Source organism: Gavialis gangeticus, unplaced genomic scaffold (genome assembly GCF_001723915.1).
Source record: "Gavialis gangeticus isolate Ggan-Ray unplaced genomic scaffold, GavGan_comp1, whole genome shotgun sequence".
NCBI lineage: Eukaryota > Metazoa > Chordata > Crocodylia > Gavialidae > Gavialis > Gavialis gangeticus.
This window is the reverse complement of record NW_017729025.1, coordinates 20,635,963-20,652,590: the sequence shown is the minus strand read 5'-3', so window position 1 is coordinate 20,652,590 and position 16,628 is coordinate 20,635,963. Positions and strand designations below refer to the sequence as shown.

Genomic DNA, 16,628 nt, shown 5'->3' with positions numbered 1-16,628 from the left:
AATCCAAATCGAATCAGGAGACCAATAAAAAGGTCTGAATCAATTTGGAGAGATTTGGGCAGTCCCCATTCACTGCCACAGGGTGCTGGACCCAGATTCCGTGCCAGTAAATATGGGGTGGGGGCCTAGAGGGAGAGGACCATGGGGGCCCCCACCTGGCCCCATCCCCTGCCTGCTCCCCCAGCCCCCCTGAGTACCCCCAACCCCCACCCGCTTTCCCATGCCCATCAATGGTTGCCCCGCCCAGCCCCAGCAAACTTAATTGTAGAAACCCTTCTTGTTACCCTTCACATCCCTTGCTAGTTGCAACTCCAGTTGTGCTTTGGCCTTCCTGACTTCATCCCTGCATGTCCGAGAAATACTCTTATACTCCTCCCAAGTTGTTTGTCCAAGCATCCACGTCTTGTAAACTTCTTTTTTGTGTTTAAGCTCACCGAAGAGTTCTCTGCTAAGCGAAGCCGGTCGCTTGCCATATTTGCTATCCTCCCTGCACAATGGGATGGTTTGTTGCTACACCCTTAGTCAGGTTTCTTTAAAATACAGCCAACTCTCCTGGACTCCTTTCTCCCTCAGACTGGTCTCCCAGGGGATCCTGCCCATTAGTTCCCTAAGGGAGTCAAAGTTTGCCTTTCTGAAGTCCAGGGTCCATACTCTCCTGCTGTCCATCCTTCCTTTTGTCAGGATCCTAAACTCAATCATCTCATGGTCACTGCTGCCCACGTTGCCATCCGCCTCTACATCCCTCACCAGTTCTTCCCTGTTTTTGAGTAGTGGGTCAAGAACATTATGGCCCCTAGTTGGTCTCTCCAACACTTGCACGATGAAGTTGTCTCCAAAACTCTCCAAAAGCTTCCTGGATTGCCTGTGCACTGCTGTATGGCCATCCCAGCAGATGTCAGAGTAACTGATGTCCCCCATGAGAACCAGGGCCTGCGACTGGGTAACTTCTGCTAGTTGGCTGAAGAAAAGCCTCATCTACCTCATCTTCCTGGTCTGGTGGCCTATAGCAGCCCCCCACCACAACACCACCCTTGTTGCTCTTCCCCCTAACCCTAACCCAGAGACTTTCACGAAGGTCTGTCTCCAGTTTCATACTGGAGCTCTGAGCAATCATACAGCTCTTCTACATACAGTGCAAACTCTTCCTCCTCTTCCCCCCTGCCTGTCCTTCCTAAATCGTTTGTACCCATCCATGACAGTGCTCCAGTCATGCAAGCTCCCACCAGGTCTCTGTTATTCCAATCACGTCATAGTTCCTTGACTGTGTGAGGACGTCAAATTCTTCCTGCTTGTTTCCCAGGCTCCGTGAGCTCACGTACAGACACCTGAGGTGACTAGAGGACTGTCCTACTTTCTCAGGATGAATGAGGCCTCCCCTGTTGCCTGCTCCTGCTTGCTCCAGGTCCCACACTTCCCCACTTACCTCAGGGCTTTGATCTCCATTCCCTTGCAAACCTACTTTAAAACCATGTAGACCCAAGCATTATACACACAAAAGGCATGCCCCCATGAGTGGGAATGTGCATTCCCTGGGACAACTAGCAGCAGCACGCATTTGTGCTGCACTAGTTGGCACACGATAAATTGCTCTGGATGGGGTAGGGGAGGCTGAGGTCAGCACCTGTGCTGGCCCCGGCAGCCTTATCTGAGGTCCTGGGGGCCTCCTGGGCCTCCAGTGGTGGCAAACCAGGCACAAAGAAGCTGGCCGGCAGCCAGAGCATGGCTCTAGCTGGCCAGGCTCTGGTTTCAAACAACGCACACTGCCACCACATGCACCGCCCTGCTTTTTCTCCTGGTGTCAAAAAAAAATCCCACGCTGCAAATTAGCAGCGTGGCAAATGCCTGCATGTGTGGTGTATGTGATGTGTGGCACCACAGACGGGTCTGCGGCTCTGCAAACCACATGTGCGCACTCATCTGGATGCACCCATAAAAGGTGTTTCTGGCTCTACAGTATTAAGTAAGATTTATATCCTATTTTGGTGTTATGCTATGAAAATCAAGTGCCTCAAATAAGATGAGGTCGTTTACCGTTTTGGAAACAGTCAGCCCTGTCAAACAGACCAACGTAACTATTACCCAGTTGCCACAAAGTACTATCAACAGCACCCTGCTAAAGATGATTTAAATTGCTTTAAAGAACCTCTTGATTTTTTCTTGGCGTTTGGTCTTTAAAAGTAAGTAGGACAGAGAAATTGTTCTCAACAAGAACAGACACCAAGGCATTCAAATGTAAATTACCATTTTGTATTTGAAAGACACTTAGTATTATCCCAGTGACTTTCTAAAATGTCACAATATTTGCTTCCCTAGCACTTAAGCTAAAAGCCAGATTACTTGCGATGAAGGTGTCAAACTCTGCTCCCTATTCAATGACATCACACTTTAAGCCAATAATGTCAAGGAAGAATCCATCATTTCCACACTGTGGCTTTTTTAAGTGGGGAAAAAAAATCCAGAAAAGAAAAGGAAATAGGTTGCCAGAAGACCTGAATGATGAAGTCAAACAAGGAACAATGGGCATTTTTACACATGCAGCGCCACAGCACTGGGTGCTTTGAAAAGTGCCCGGTGCTGCATCGCTTACAATTGTGTAAGTGGCAAAATGCACGTCAGTGCTGAAAAAATGGTGGTGGTGCACTTTTGAAATAGATTTGAACTAGAATAGAATGCATTTTAGTTCAGAATAGAAGGTTTTTGGAACACGTAGGTGTTTTATTTCAAAAGCACACCACCACCATTTTCTGCACACTGACGTGTATTTCGCTACTTAGACAACTGCAAGCAACGCAGTGCTGTGTGTCAGCTTGTGTGCAGATCTCCAGCGCTTCCGGGCATGAAAATGTATGTGTATAAATGCCCAATATGTTTAGTTACTATTGCTCTTTCAGCACTACTGGAAAGACCCAACAACAACAGCAAGGTGAGCACAGTTCTGAACACTGCCCCAGGCCTAGATTTGTCAAAATACTTTAAACATAGGGGGTCTGGGGATGGCAGAGGAAAAACAAGATATCTCCTGGAATCAATAATCTTAGAAATCCAGAAAAGTAGCGACACTGAAACTGACTGGCCAGAGGCATGTACTCTTGACCCTAAAAATGTATTTGGGCAGATGAAGTTATCAGATATCAAAAATGAAACATTCTTTTACCCTCAATACAGTTCACTACAGAGAAAAATCATCTGTTCTTTATAAACAGGTTCTTCTCTATTTTCATTTTTTCCTGGTTTATACAATATACCAGTCTCAGCTCCATATGTTATAATTTCAAGTGAAGATGAACTGAGACTACTGCATCAGTATGGATTCCCCTGACCTAAGCTGTGAATTGTGATGGACTATTTGTTACTTGCTAGTATGATCTTTGGGGTGTTTCACATATCTCAGAAAATTTCTGTACCAACAGCTGTTTTTACAGAGGCTCTCTTATCTCATCTCTCTTGGTACTGATAAAGTAAGAACAGAGCACCAGCAAGAGCGGACATACAATCCCACCTCAGTCTTAGCTCAACACTAACAAAGAACTGTAGCAATAGGTATAAGTTTTGAGGGAATACATTAAAAATAGCCAACCAGTATTTTGGGAGATGACTCCTGAACCATAACCTTGAGCCACAGGCCCAGATGAATAGTTATTTCAAAAAGGTACATTAGGCAAGGAAAAGCAGGATGTTTTTCTTTTATCAAAAATCAGACTCATTTTACAATAGAGGCAAGCTTTCATAGGCAGTTTTGTGATCAAAGTCCATTCCCCTTGAAGCATGAAAGTCCAGGGCTGATTAGAGGCAGGCTTCCAGATTGACAAACAGATGCAAAACAACTGCAGAAGGAACTTGCTTTCTGTACCTAGTAGCTGTTGCTAGGACTGGACCCATAGCCATATTTATTCTTCCTCAGGAAAAAGAAACCAGACTATTCTCTCTAATACTATCTGCCCCCTTCCTTCGTTACTTTATTCTCATGCAAATATTTCACACCTCTTGTCTACATGCAAAACTGAAAAACTCAATATGAGTCTTTACATTACAAATATACATTAAATAGGTAAATCATCTCATTTTCCATCTAAAAAGCCTTTGTTGTTGATTAAACTATTTTAAGTGAAAATGGCCTACCTTTTAGCAGAAGGAAAGATCTGAGGCAGCAAAACAAATTACTTTGCAAACAAGACTAGCATTTGCCCTGAAAAATCTGCAATTCTACATTTTTTCTACATACAGGGAATCCCACCAAATACCAAAACCCATGAAATTATCTGAAATGATAAAAAATGTGGATATAGTATCTGGGGGCAAATGTGTCCCTGGCTTTATGAGCAACAGTCATCTCTGCATTACTGTTAGCTGCTGCCCATGTAAAAATGATATTCTGGCCTGTGTTCTTCAACTGATAGTTACAGGAACAGCTGGAGATGCATTTGGCATTCCCTTTACTGAACCTGCAGGATGCTTCCCAGAACCGCAGACTCGAATCCAAAACAAGCGAAAGGAAGCAATCAGGCTGTGAGACAGATGAAGGTGCAGCAAGCAGAATCTGAAAGAGGTACAAGAACCTCAAATGCCAAAAGCATTTAGGTCCCCCACATTTCCACATACCCCCTGCATCACATGCTAGCAGTGCCATATCTCAGTGCCTAAATGAAAAGCGATTGAACTAAGCTGCAGCTAAGCGTGAGGAGAGAGGCAGAATTAGTTTCAGCAACTGGCCAAAAACTATGATCACCGTTTCAAGTAAGGCAGCCTGCTCAACGATCATCAAGACAGTATGCAGTTACTGGGACCACACTGTCCTCCTGGATTCATTCAATGCTACTAAACAGATTGAGGCAACTGCTAAGAACACTTTTCCCTATGCTCACTTCCATTTATGTCTGTACAGGAGGCAACACTGCATGGTAGATGCGTGTCATGGCTCTACAATACTTCAATACCATGGCAATGAGCTTATTATAAATGGCTAGACTGACATGCTTGATTTGACAAAAAAGCCAAACATATTCCATTGTAAAGGGCCAATTTAACTCAACCCTCTTGGACTGAGTTCTGGACCAAAAAAAAAGAAAGATGAGAGGCCCTACACCCCTTTTAATCTCTCAGCACTGAGCCTTGGTAAAAAAAAAATATATATTGTAAATAATGCAGTTAGGAGCAACATAATGAAAGCATCCTCCAAAAAGTGCATTTGTTAAAAGCCTCTGGCTACATATCAAGAGCCTTAAAAAACCCGTCTAGGATTTAATGGCTTTCTGCTGTTTTTCTCTACTTCGTTGATCTATAAAGAGAAATCAGTCTGAAGAGTAAAGCACCGTAGGTTCGGTCCATTACTGAGGTGGAAATACTAATCAATTCTTCTCTCTGGAATAGCTTGGTAAGACATAAGCCTCTCCTCAACCCCCACCAACACTCCCTGGTGTTCTGAACCAAAGCATCTCTTGGTAACTTGGTTATTTCCTGTTCTCATCCCCACTCTGCCTTAAGGTTTAACAAAGCAAGGGGCCTATTGGGTACATAAATACCAAGGCTGCCAAGAGACTGTGTGTAACAATTCATGGGACGTTCTTGTGCTTTAATGGGCCCAGGAGCTCAGGAGGAAATTGGTATGGGGTTTGTGTTTGCATCTACTCTAACAGTCTGTGTGGGCAAAGCTCCCTCTCAATGCAGTCCTCTACTGAACGTTTCCTCCCCAGCCAAACTGTCAGGGGCAGGAAATGAACCGGCACATACAGATCATGAGCCATATGCGATTCCACTCTTCAGCTGTGGGATGAGGAGAGATGAAGGGTGGAGTGCGCATGGAGCTGATGAAAACAAACAGAAAAAAGAAGACAGAGCGGCAGAGAACTGAAGGTGAATGGATTCAGAGTGAGGTTAAAAAAAAGTACAGGAGAGAGTTATTAGGGTGCCTAAGGGAAGCTTTAAAGTCATAAGCTGGGGCCTTGTGTGCGGTAACAAGAGGGAGAGTAAGATTTCCTCATGTACCCAGATCCTCTGAAAAGCAGCATCAAAACCTGATCCAAAGCCCACTGAAGTCAACAGGAACTTCCCCACTGACTTCAAACACTAGAAGTATACCGATGTATCGGTCTATATTGGATCAACACTGATAAAAGGAAAATTAACATTAGTTTTGGCCAGTGTAGCTGATAACATCATCGATAAATGCCAAGTGCATGTGCACCGCCACAGCACACACGTGACCAGGAATGCAGCCCAGCAGCTTGGAGAACAGCACTGGCCCAGTAAGTCTGTGGGGGAAAGGGGGCGGGGGGCGCAGATCGAGACCCCCATGGTAAGGGAGGGAGAAGAGTAGGAGCAGGGGCAGGTGCTGCCCAGCTAGGGCAGTGAATGTGACCCCGGGAGCAGAATGAAGCTGTGGGCAGCTTGTCCATGGAGTATGGGGGGGAGTGGAGCAGCTCCCCACTGCTGCACACACCCGCAGGAGAAGCATGGGGGGCATATGAACTCCCAGATTCGTGCGCATGGCAAGAGCAAGCTGCCTGCTGCGGGCTTGGAGCCAGGGGCTGTGCCCACCTCTGCCTGGTGAAGGAGGCTGGGGCTGTGCTTGGGCAGGCAAGGGTGGGGCAGGCAGCTGCAGTGCTGAGAGAGGTGGCTACAGGGTGGGCTACACCCATCTCCCCCCTGCCCCCCCATGCATCTCTTCCCCTCACAGACTTTCATAGACATTAAGGCTGGAAAGGACCTCAGAAGATCATCGAGTCCAGCCCCCTGCCCCAGGGACTTATCAGCAGGAGGCTGCTCTCCAAGCTGCTGGGCTACATTCCTGTCAATCAGCTATCGGATCAGTATCAGCCAGTATGGCTGGTTAATAATCAGCCATCAGCCAAGAAAATCTTTATCAGTGCACCCCTATCAAACACCTTTTGAAATCTGGAACCAACAGCAGATACGTGATGTATGGCTTTTCAGCCTCAATTCAACAAGGTACTGGAGCACATACTGCTCAGTAGGGTTACTCCCATGTTTGAGGGCCTAAAAAGCAGCTATTTTAACTGTAAAACAATATCAGAGTAAAGGACCCTATTCTGTTCTGCAGGAGTAATACAAAAGAGACTGAAAAACAGAAGTGAAGTACACAGAGTAGATGTGACCTGACTCTGGATCGACCCTTCATGCACAGTTATGAGTTAGGTTTATACTGACAAACATAATACTCTTTTTGTCTAAAACGAGGACATTTCTTCAGCCCTCCCCCAGTGCTTGTCTAGGACCAATTTTAGGACACTGCTCACAAGGACACCGTAGGCAAAACCTGTAAAACCCAGTGGGCAGAAGTGATGGCGCTAAAAAGGCTTACGAGCTACAGAGAAGTTGTTTAAAGGGGACTCCCGTTGGTCAACATCCTGCGGTCTCTCTTTGTAGCCAATGAAAGTGCCATCGTTCTTCAGCAGAAAATACCTCGGCCTCCATGTCTTTATGTATTCTCCTATAAAAAAAAAAAAAAAAAAATCACAGACCAGAAGAGGAAAATCAGAAAACATTCCATGCACTGTTATCCATGAACGTCAGTGGAACCTCTTTAAAACAATTATACTGCACATATTTTTTAATACAGCAAGGTTTTTAACGGTCAGTTTGTCCTGGTATAAACAATGGAAAAATACAGGGAGCGATTCAGATAGTGACAGTGATATTAACCAAAAAATGGGATTTCATAAAAGGTAAAGAGCTGTATTTTATTCCAGCTACTTCTGTTTCCATGCAAACTCTGCAACATCTGTTTTAAATGCATTTTAAAATTTAAAAATCACAGCAGATGTCCTATGTATTATTTTTGCTATTGTCATTTTTCATACTGACAAGTGGAGAAATTTTTTTCATTTACATTTTGCAGCGCAAGTATTTTAAACAACAATGGGTAATTTACTAATTAGTCAACTGCTTTATCAAACCAACAGTCACTTTTAAAGCATAAAAAGATCATTCTCTGCTTAAGTTACATAATACTACTCCTTTCAAACCATCCAGAAATGTGTAGGATAAGAGGCTACCGCATAATATGAAAAATAAAATCTCACGGTGTAATAGGAACATGAAAGGTCTTACAAAGAACTTGTCCTCTCTTCCTAGAGGTAAAGCATTTCTAACCCCAGGCTGCCGCTCATAAGCAATGTTATAAAGAGAACCTCTGGTTGTGCATAAATAGCACGGTCACATTCAAACATATGGTGGCAGAATGAACAGTGACTTCACAGACCAAATACCTAGTCAGTCATGGGAAGGGCGCATTGTCTACCTATTGACTTTGGTCAAGTTGTTTCTCATTTGGCCTCACTGTGCCTATTTAAGCACACTCACCCTGCATCTGGGCAGCATGTACAACACTTTTGCATGACCTTGGGCCTCTGTGCTTTCATGACGTATTTGCAATTTTTACTGCGTCCCACCTAAAGGCCTTTGGTCACAGTCTCCTACAAACATGTGGCCTCAACATCATGGAGCTTTGTCCATGGATTGGAGTTTGCTAACTAGCATAAAGACTTATCTACTGAAATGAGCTAACCAATAATTGCCTTGGGGTCAGCAAATTTCTCCTCAGTTTATTATTAATTGCCCATGGTGGTAGATGGGCTTTAGACCCCTCCCTGACATGCTTGATGCTGGCCACCAGAGACAGGATACCAGATAGCAGAACAGACAGGAGTTTCCAGGGTGGCAGATGCATTTAATTCAGCCTCATTTTAAGGCCTAAGAAATTATCATACAAGGGCATGATGCTCACTGTTGACTTGTTTGAAGGGCTAACCACCAAACTGAACAATAGACAAAAAAAAGAAAATACAAGGCACCACAGATTTACTAGCCACAGCTCCTTTCTGCTATTCTTCTCCCTTCCTTCCTCCCTGGCCACCCAATAGAGCCTCTTCTGCTGTTTTCTGTTTTCCACCAGAGGTAATTTCTCCCATGATGCTGCACACCCTGCCCCAGGAACTCCCCTACAGCTGCTTTGCCTGCCTCCCTCTCCCCACAGACCTCCCTTCCTTCTGTGATGCAGCCTCTTGCTGCTTCACACAGCAGCTGCAGTGCTTCTTCCCTCTGTTCAACCTCATACCTGTTCTGTGGTGCTCACCTGCACACCTGGCAGTTGCTTTCCCTGTGTAGCCACAACAGCATTTAGACTTTTTATCCTAAAGCAAAAAAAGCTGCTAAGGGCAAGTAAAGAGGAGGGAAGGCAGCATGCCCAAGGGTAAGTATGGAGGATATTCTCTAAATTTGGCACATCTGCCAAGATCTTCTATTAGCATCGATACAAGTGACAGCACAGAAGAGATACACAAGTTACAGCATGCATCTATGTACAAGTCAGCATGCCCCACCAGCAGGTTAAATCAGTGATTCTCAGTGCCACAACACCTTTGAGAGTAACACCAGGTGGTGCTCAGTATTATTCCTATTAGGTGTACAAACACCTAGGAATGATTCACAAGATAAGCCCAGAGATTTCAAACAGGAATTCATAGCGTCTCATACATTCTGACCTGTTGTGGTCTTTCTGAGTCTTTGAAACAGAAGAATTGCTCTGTTGTTTTTCCATAGTCTAAAAAACAAAGTGAAAGTTAAGGGCTGGCATTTTCCAAGGGGTGCCTTAAGTCTAAAAAAAAAAAGGTTGAAAACCACTGGGTTAACTGCCATGGTAACCTATAGAGATTAACAAAGTGTCATAATTACCATAGAAATGTCTGAGGAACGGACCCATGATTGTCATGACTTAACATTTATATTTCAAGGTGCTTAATTCTTAATGTGAAACAAATGCTGGCAACTCTTGGGACTACACAGAGGCCTTTGGAGCCTTCCACTTCTAAGTACTAGGTCCAAATCCAGTGCCTTTTTGCAACAGCCATCTCTATCAGACCATGCCCCTAACTACCATGGTCAGATACAAACTCGTGGTCACAGCTGAGTTCTCACTGTACAGGACTACACAAGACATGAGCAGAGATGCTCATCCCAGCTGCCAGCACTGTCACTAGCCCCTTGGCCCACACCAAAAACCTCTTTCTTTTATATCAAGTGAACTTGGTCACAAGAAACCTACATCAGAATACCCCATAGCCATTTACAAGAGGGCAGACATTTCACCTTATTCCACAACTGAAACTGCATCATCACCTCCTCCCAGTATTGGTCTTAACAGACATGAAGCTGGAAGCAGATGTTCCAGATGCTGACGATTAAAACCATAACTTGAACTTAGATAAAAAATTTAGGCTTATGATCATGAATGGTGTTTCCTGAGATTGGGGGGGGCACCATTTGTAGTCAGCAGCAAGCAGCGACTGCCTGCAGATGCCAGTGTCGGCAGTGGCGAGTGGGGACCACCCACAGATGCCAATGGCTGGGGGGGGGACAGGGGGGACAGGTGGCAAGTTGCGACTGCCCGCAGAAGCCAACGGCAGCTTCTCTCGGGGTGGGGAGTGAACACGGCATGGACGTGCCCCCCTCCCCTCCCCCCATGTCCTCTCTACTCATCGCCTATGATTATGATACCTTGATAAGTATCACTTTAGCTACAGCTGTAACACAATTTAATGCACAAGGTGCCAGGTTTTCCTCAAAGCCCAGTGACTTCAGTGTCTTCAGCTCCTGCAATCCACCAGGCCTGAACCAACATTTTCAGTCAAAATTTTAATAGCTGCTTTCCTCTGCTCCTACTGTAAGAGCTTGGGGGCAACAGCAAAATCTGTTCTGGGGAAGGGGTGGCCAGGAGCAGACCCAAGAATGAACTCAGGCAAAAGACTTGTCCCTGCTTCTTCCCTTTGATCTGGAGAGTAAATTCATGGAGGAAATTGCTCGCTGCTGCAGACCAGCAAGGGTAGAGCCATGGATCCTCCAACTCAATCCCCTCACCGACTTGCTTTCAGAGAAGTTCAGATTGGGTAGGTGGAAGCTTCTGCCCCTCCAACTATGCAGCCAGTCAGAATATGCAATGGATCAAGCCAGCGGAGTTTCATTCACCCTTTCTCCTTTGTACCAGACAAGTAAGGGCTAGCATAATCTGTCCTAATGCCTTTCTGGTCAACATTATCAAAGGAAAGTTTTTATTGAAAATGAAATTCTTTGCAGGGGGAGGGGAGGGGAGGGAAAGGGATCGTGAAATCCCATTCCTAATTCACAATATTGAGTTGTTGCAGACACTCTTCTCTTTTCCATTTTACTTTTTATTCAGTGTTTAAATGCAATCATTTTCCAATAGCATTCTTGCACAGATCTGTTCCAGTTGGAAATATATCTTGTAGTAAAATTAATCACCACCTTCAAATTGGAGTACTGCATGTGCATAGCATTCTCCTTAGTACTTTCCCTTTCTTCTTCAGCCCATTCACGCTTCCTCCTTGAGGAATTAATTATTTCATAAACATCAGACATATTCTTCCTGACAATGGGATCACTCAACATTTGGACCATCACATATTAATCACCACTGCAGCTAGTTCTCTTTCCTAAAGCTAATTTCTAAATCGTAAACAATTCTATTGTAAACATTTCTATTTTTTATTATAATTTTTTGTTCTGTCTGCCACTTAATAAATATTGCAACAGTTTTGTGTGTGCCAAGGACTACTATGAATCAATAAATAATACCTACGCTCTGTGCAGAAACATCGTATCTTGATGACCTGCAGCATTATGAAGCACGCAGCAGGAACTATAGAATGAGTGTCATTGCATAACATGCTCTAAAGTGACAGGAACTAGAAATGTAACAAACTGGCATGAAATTTACTTATCTGTGGTTGCACGAGACAGCGATCAGAGAGGCATGAATATACAGTATACTGAAATGATAAATTAAGCAAAGACGACTGCATCTACAGCAGCACTGAAGCACAGGTTTGCAAATGAAATCAGCAGGAAAAAGTGTGTGGTATTTCTGTTGTTATAACGCAAATTTGCGTTTCTGAGACTGGCAAGAGTAACAGCTAAATTTTACACGCTCGTTTTAACTATGGCAGTTGCCAAATCTTACCTTCCTTTCAAAATTATTCTTAAAAATAAAATTATTTAGATGAGTTATTACATATAGGATATGGGACTCTAAATGCACCGTAAAGCAACAAATTCCAAAACTAGGTTATATATACTCACACACATATACTATGCATTGATTAGAAGACAAGTCACAACTGGGTATGTGAATACTTGAGACAGAACTCAAACATTTTGTTTAAACAGGCAAAATAGAGTAGTATTAGACTGCTTGCACAAAGTTGGTTAAAAAAAAAATCCCAAGCCTTTTCTTCCTACTGTGTTAGGAGAGTTGGAAAGTGGCATATTTGAAGTATGAGCTGCATTGTTTTGATTTTTGTCCCAATTTTTTTTTAGCTTCTGTTATAATTGTCCTATCTGAAGTCGTTTATATTAGTTAGGCTGTTTCTTATAAAACAGTCTAAATACAGGCACAATTAAAAATGTGAGAGAGAAACCAATGCAAGAAACTGCGTGAGGGGAAAAATTAAACTCCAGCTCTATTAGACTATAGTAAAAATAATAACGAACCACCATGGAAAACTGAACAATTTAGAGAGCAAAAGATTTTTTCCTCAGTGATTCATTGCTTGTTTAATGCCTTGGCAGAGCCTTCTTTGTTTTCAGTAACAGAACGCTAACGGTGCAAAGAGAGAAAAGCAAAAAGTGCGAGTTATAAATCCTACGTGTAAAATGCTGGATTTGAACAGACTCCTCTCCAACTTGCTAGCTTTGTTATTTAAAATCTTTATTCACCATGCTGTTTACGTAGAGCAATTTGCAAAGTGCAAGAATTCCCCAACTGTACATTGCCACAAATATACATGAAGATTGTTATAAACTGATTTCACTTTATTGCCTTGTCTCTGCCCCCACACACTGCACATTAAAATCCTTAATATGCACTTATAATGTAAATCCACCTTGTGCCAAAAGCACTTTTCATAACAAGATGGAGTGCAAAGCATACTTCCAATTTGAATATTTCAGAAAGTTAAGCAAAAAAACCTCTTTTGGTTCATGAAAAGTTAATTCTACAGAGGATTTACAATAATGCAGGGTTCGGTTCCACCCCCCCTGCCCTTCCACTCCACAACACTGTCGTACTGAATCTGGAGCTGTCTACCCCTGATAGAGTGTCTAACATCAGAAACAGCTGCCACTCCCTGGGAAGCTTACGGGGTAAGTGGAGAATAATGAGCAGCAAGCACCAGCAGAACAAAAGAAAATCCATCTTTATTTACCAACTGCTGCATGCTTGTTGCTGCATCAAGCTCATTCAAAGCCAACACCACACCCTCTAATTCATAACAGACTGTATTTAAGCAGCTTTTGCTTACATCTTTTTAGATAAACTCTCACACATACACATTGAGTATTTAAAAATATATATAGTTTAGCAAAGTAATTACCCAACCATGGCAGCCTGTAAAAATTACAAGAATATGGATTGGACTGTTAACTTTTTAATATCCCAAATTAACCAGACCCAGGCTGGAATATTCAAGAGAAAAGCAAGGTCCCGATTATATTAAATGCACTCAAGTATCCATACTGGAAACTATGGATAAATCCTGCATTATGCTGTCTGCTCCAGGCATCAAAAAATCAGCTTTATTTATTAAAATTAAACACCACAAGCATTAACTAAAAAACCTTTCAGCCTCAGTCTTTGTTCAAGTCTGTCTCTCAAACAGACCAAATGCAATGCATTCTCTCACTGAGCACTTAACCCTCTGAGCAAAACACCAAAGTTGTGCCAAAAGCAGGACTAATGTTCCCCTGGTCAAAGAAATGGAATGACTCATTTATAAAACTTGAATGGAAGCAAAAAGTGGTCTGCATCCTGTCTGCCCAATAAGGTTTCAGCGAAACAGATGCCAGCTTCCTCAAAGATGTGAAGTTCTTAGAAGCTGCCATCTCATGTGTGCTGGAGGGATTGAAGGGAAGGTTTTCCAATTAGTGTCTGCTAGTCAGTACTGTAACTATCCATTCATTTGAAAAGTTTATTAAAGCCAATACAAATTCCTTAATTTTAAAAGAAAAGGTTGAAAATTCTTCCTTGATTTTTTTTTTTAAACAGTCCGCAGTTTCCAGACAGCGAGATAAATCCACATCGTGTACCAATATTTTATATTTTTAAGGCAGACAAGATCATTGTGCCCCATATTAAAAATCTGTGTATATCACAGCATCACATTATTTCCGTTTTGCTTTCCTAGAGGTCGATGTGCCCCTTTTTTCTCCCCTGGACAAACTGTCAAAACAAGATATTTAAACAGTACCAGAGTTTAGGTAGCTGGGGAGGGAATAAGCGTATGCTAATGTCTTTCCCAATATGCTCACTCAGAGATGAGGACCTCTGGTTTGCCTGGCTATTCACAGGAGTACAGAAGGGGGCCAGTTCTTTGATTATTTTTTTGGTCACTCCCTGGATGTGTTCTCAGCCTTTGCCTCCAGCATACAGCTGCGGACACTTTGGCTGTGCCCTGAATCTCAATGAGCCGGCTCAGACTGCAGTCAAGGGTGCTCCCCAATGGGGAGGTCAAGCCTGAGTCAGCAGACTGTCTGCACCAGACTGGCGCTCTCCAGCTTATCCCAGCTCTTCGCCTTTCACTGACCATATATGGCAGTCCACTGTCACAACAAGCTAATTCAGCGCAAGGCAAATCCGTTCACCGCTTTATTCTTACTCATTTTCCATGCAGCTGGATAGTAGTGCATTGCATGTAAGGCTCGACAGCAGCCTGCATGACAATGATTGACATTATTGCCAACAGGTTAAGAAGAAATGCCTTCCTCTTCAAGTGTGGTGCTGGTTATTCTAAACCTACTACTGTTTCTCACGCTTACACAAAGCCACAATATATGGCACCTGCTTAATTATCATATCTTCAGGGAATTTGAGGGGGGAGGGGAGCTGGAGGTGGGGCAAAAGGGGAATGATTAGATGGTCTCATGTTCAGAGTGACAAAGAAAAATCTTCACACTGTATTCAAATCCAAGCCTGCTCAAAACAAGTGAGCAACTCCCATTCACCTGGCATCGCACATCTGCAAGTTAATTTGAAAATAAATAAATAAAAATGCATTACATGGCCACTTAGAACTTTAAAAACACAACACAAGAAGTGTCTGAATGAACTCTGCAGAAAACTAAAGTTACTGGATGCAGCTTCTGTCTCTAAACAGACAGCCAGGGTGAATATTTTAGGGTGCCAATGGTTGGTCTGAAATGGATCTCTATACCAGATCGAAATAAAAATTATGGGGAAGTAGATATTGATTCCTATCTATGCAGGAGCCTTTTCACACAGAAAACAGATGTTAATATTAAAAATCACTACTGTTTAGAGCTCATCATCTGTCAGGCAACACCCCACGTTCATGGTGGATCACTCTTTAACTCCATATTGCTGCCCTTCAATTCTACATAACTGTACAACTGAAACACAGGACTTTTTGCTGCGTTTCGGTTTAGAAGGTCAAAAATGTTGCCATATTGCTTACAGCAATCAATTTAAGCAATACCAGATATTCCCAAAGGAGTCAAAGAGAATTAATCAGCATACAGAAAACTCCTTACTCCTACCTTTGGCACAGCTTAGTCAGGCTAGTCCTAACCTACAGCTGTCTCCAATGGGAAAAGATGCAAATGAAGTTTCATTAAACACTGCAGTTTTAAGGATAGCTACATAAATTATAAGAAAGGATACACTGATCTCTTTAACTGTGTTAAAAATAGTATGAGCATGAACTTTGTCTCGATTACATCCTGCAGAAAGCAAAAAAGTGCTTTAAAAGCTATTAGAAGGCATGCAATCTAATTTTAATACATTTTCAGTAATGCATTGCTCTCAACACCAAAGCATTTTAAGAAAATAAAACATTCCAATAACAAAAATTCCATAATGCACTACTTGGCTTTTCACCCATCTTCAAATGCGTTACACATTATCCACATAAAAACAGCAGAAAGTAGAGAATCAAACTGAATTGGATTGAATCAGTCTTTTCTCCCAATTACTTTAGTTAGAAATTAAGGGAGAGATTTTGCAAAAGCTTAGGCCTAAGAGTTTTAAGCAAATAAACCCCACTAAGATTTTAAATGTCTCCTCTCTTTAGAGTCTGATTTTTCAGAATTGTAGGGAATCTACAACTCTGCAATGTTTTCAGCTTGTGTTATGGACACACTGCTTCAATAAATTGGGCTCCAAATACATACACATTGGTTGTATCCTAATTCCCCACATGCCAACACATTTGAACATACCTAGTCTTTTCCAGACAGTCCAGGCTGCTATAAAAAAGGTTGACATAATTACCTGCAATAAGATGGAAGTGACATTCTCTTTAACAACTCCTGAACTTGAGTTTATTTATATATGGCATGTTTAGTACTGCTCTTCAATTAAATTCTGCTTAAAGATGGAGATAAAGGGAGGAAGGAAAAATGCAGCTGAGAAGCAGAGGAGCACCAACATATCGGTCCATATCAAGCTAGCACCAACAAAAAAAAAAAATGACATCATCAGCAATTGGCTTTTTTTGGCTGGTGTAACTAATAATGTCACCAATAAATGCTGTGTGCACGTGCGCAGCTGCAGCATGCACGCAGCCAGGAATGCAACCTGGCAC

At 42.8% G+C, this 16,628-nt stretch overlaps 1 protein-coding gene across 1 annotated transcript in view; it reads right to left on the bottom strand.

Annotated features, from left to right (window-relative positions):
• Positions 1-16,628, bottom strand: part of AKT1 (AKT serine/threonine kinase 1) — a 104,233-nt gene that overhangs the window by 47,084 nt on the left and 40,521 nt on the right. The window contains exon 2 of the mRNA XM_019518485.1: positions 7,319-7,447. Coding sequence (XP_019374030.1) covers positions 7,319-7,447 — 129 coding nt within the window. The remainder of the gene's footprint in view (positions 1-7,318; positions 7,448-16,628) is intronic.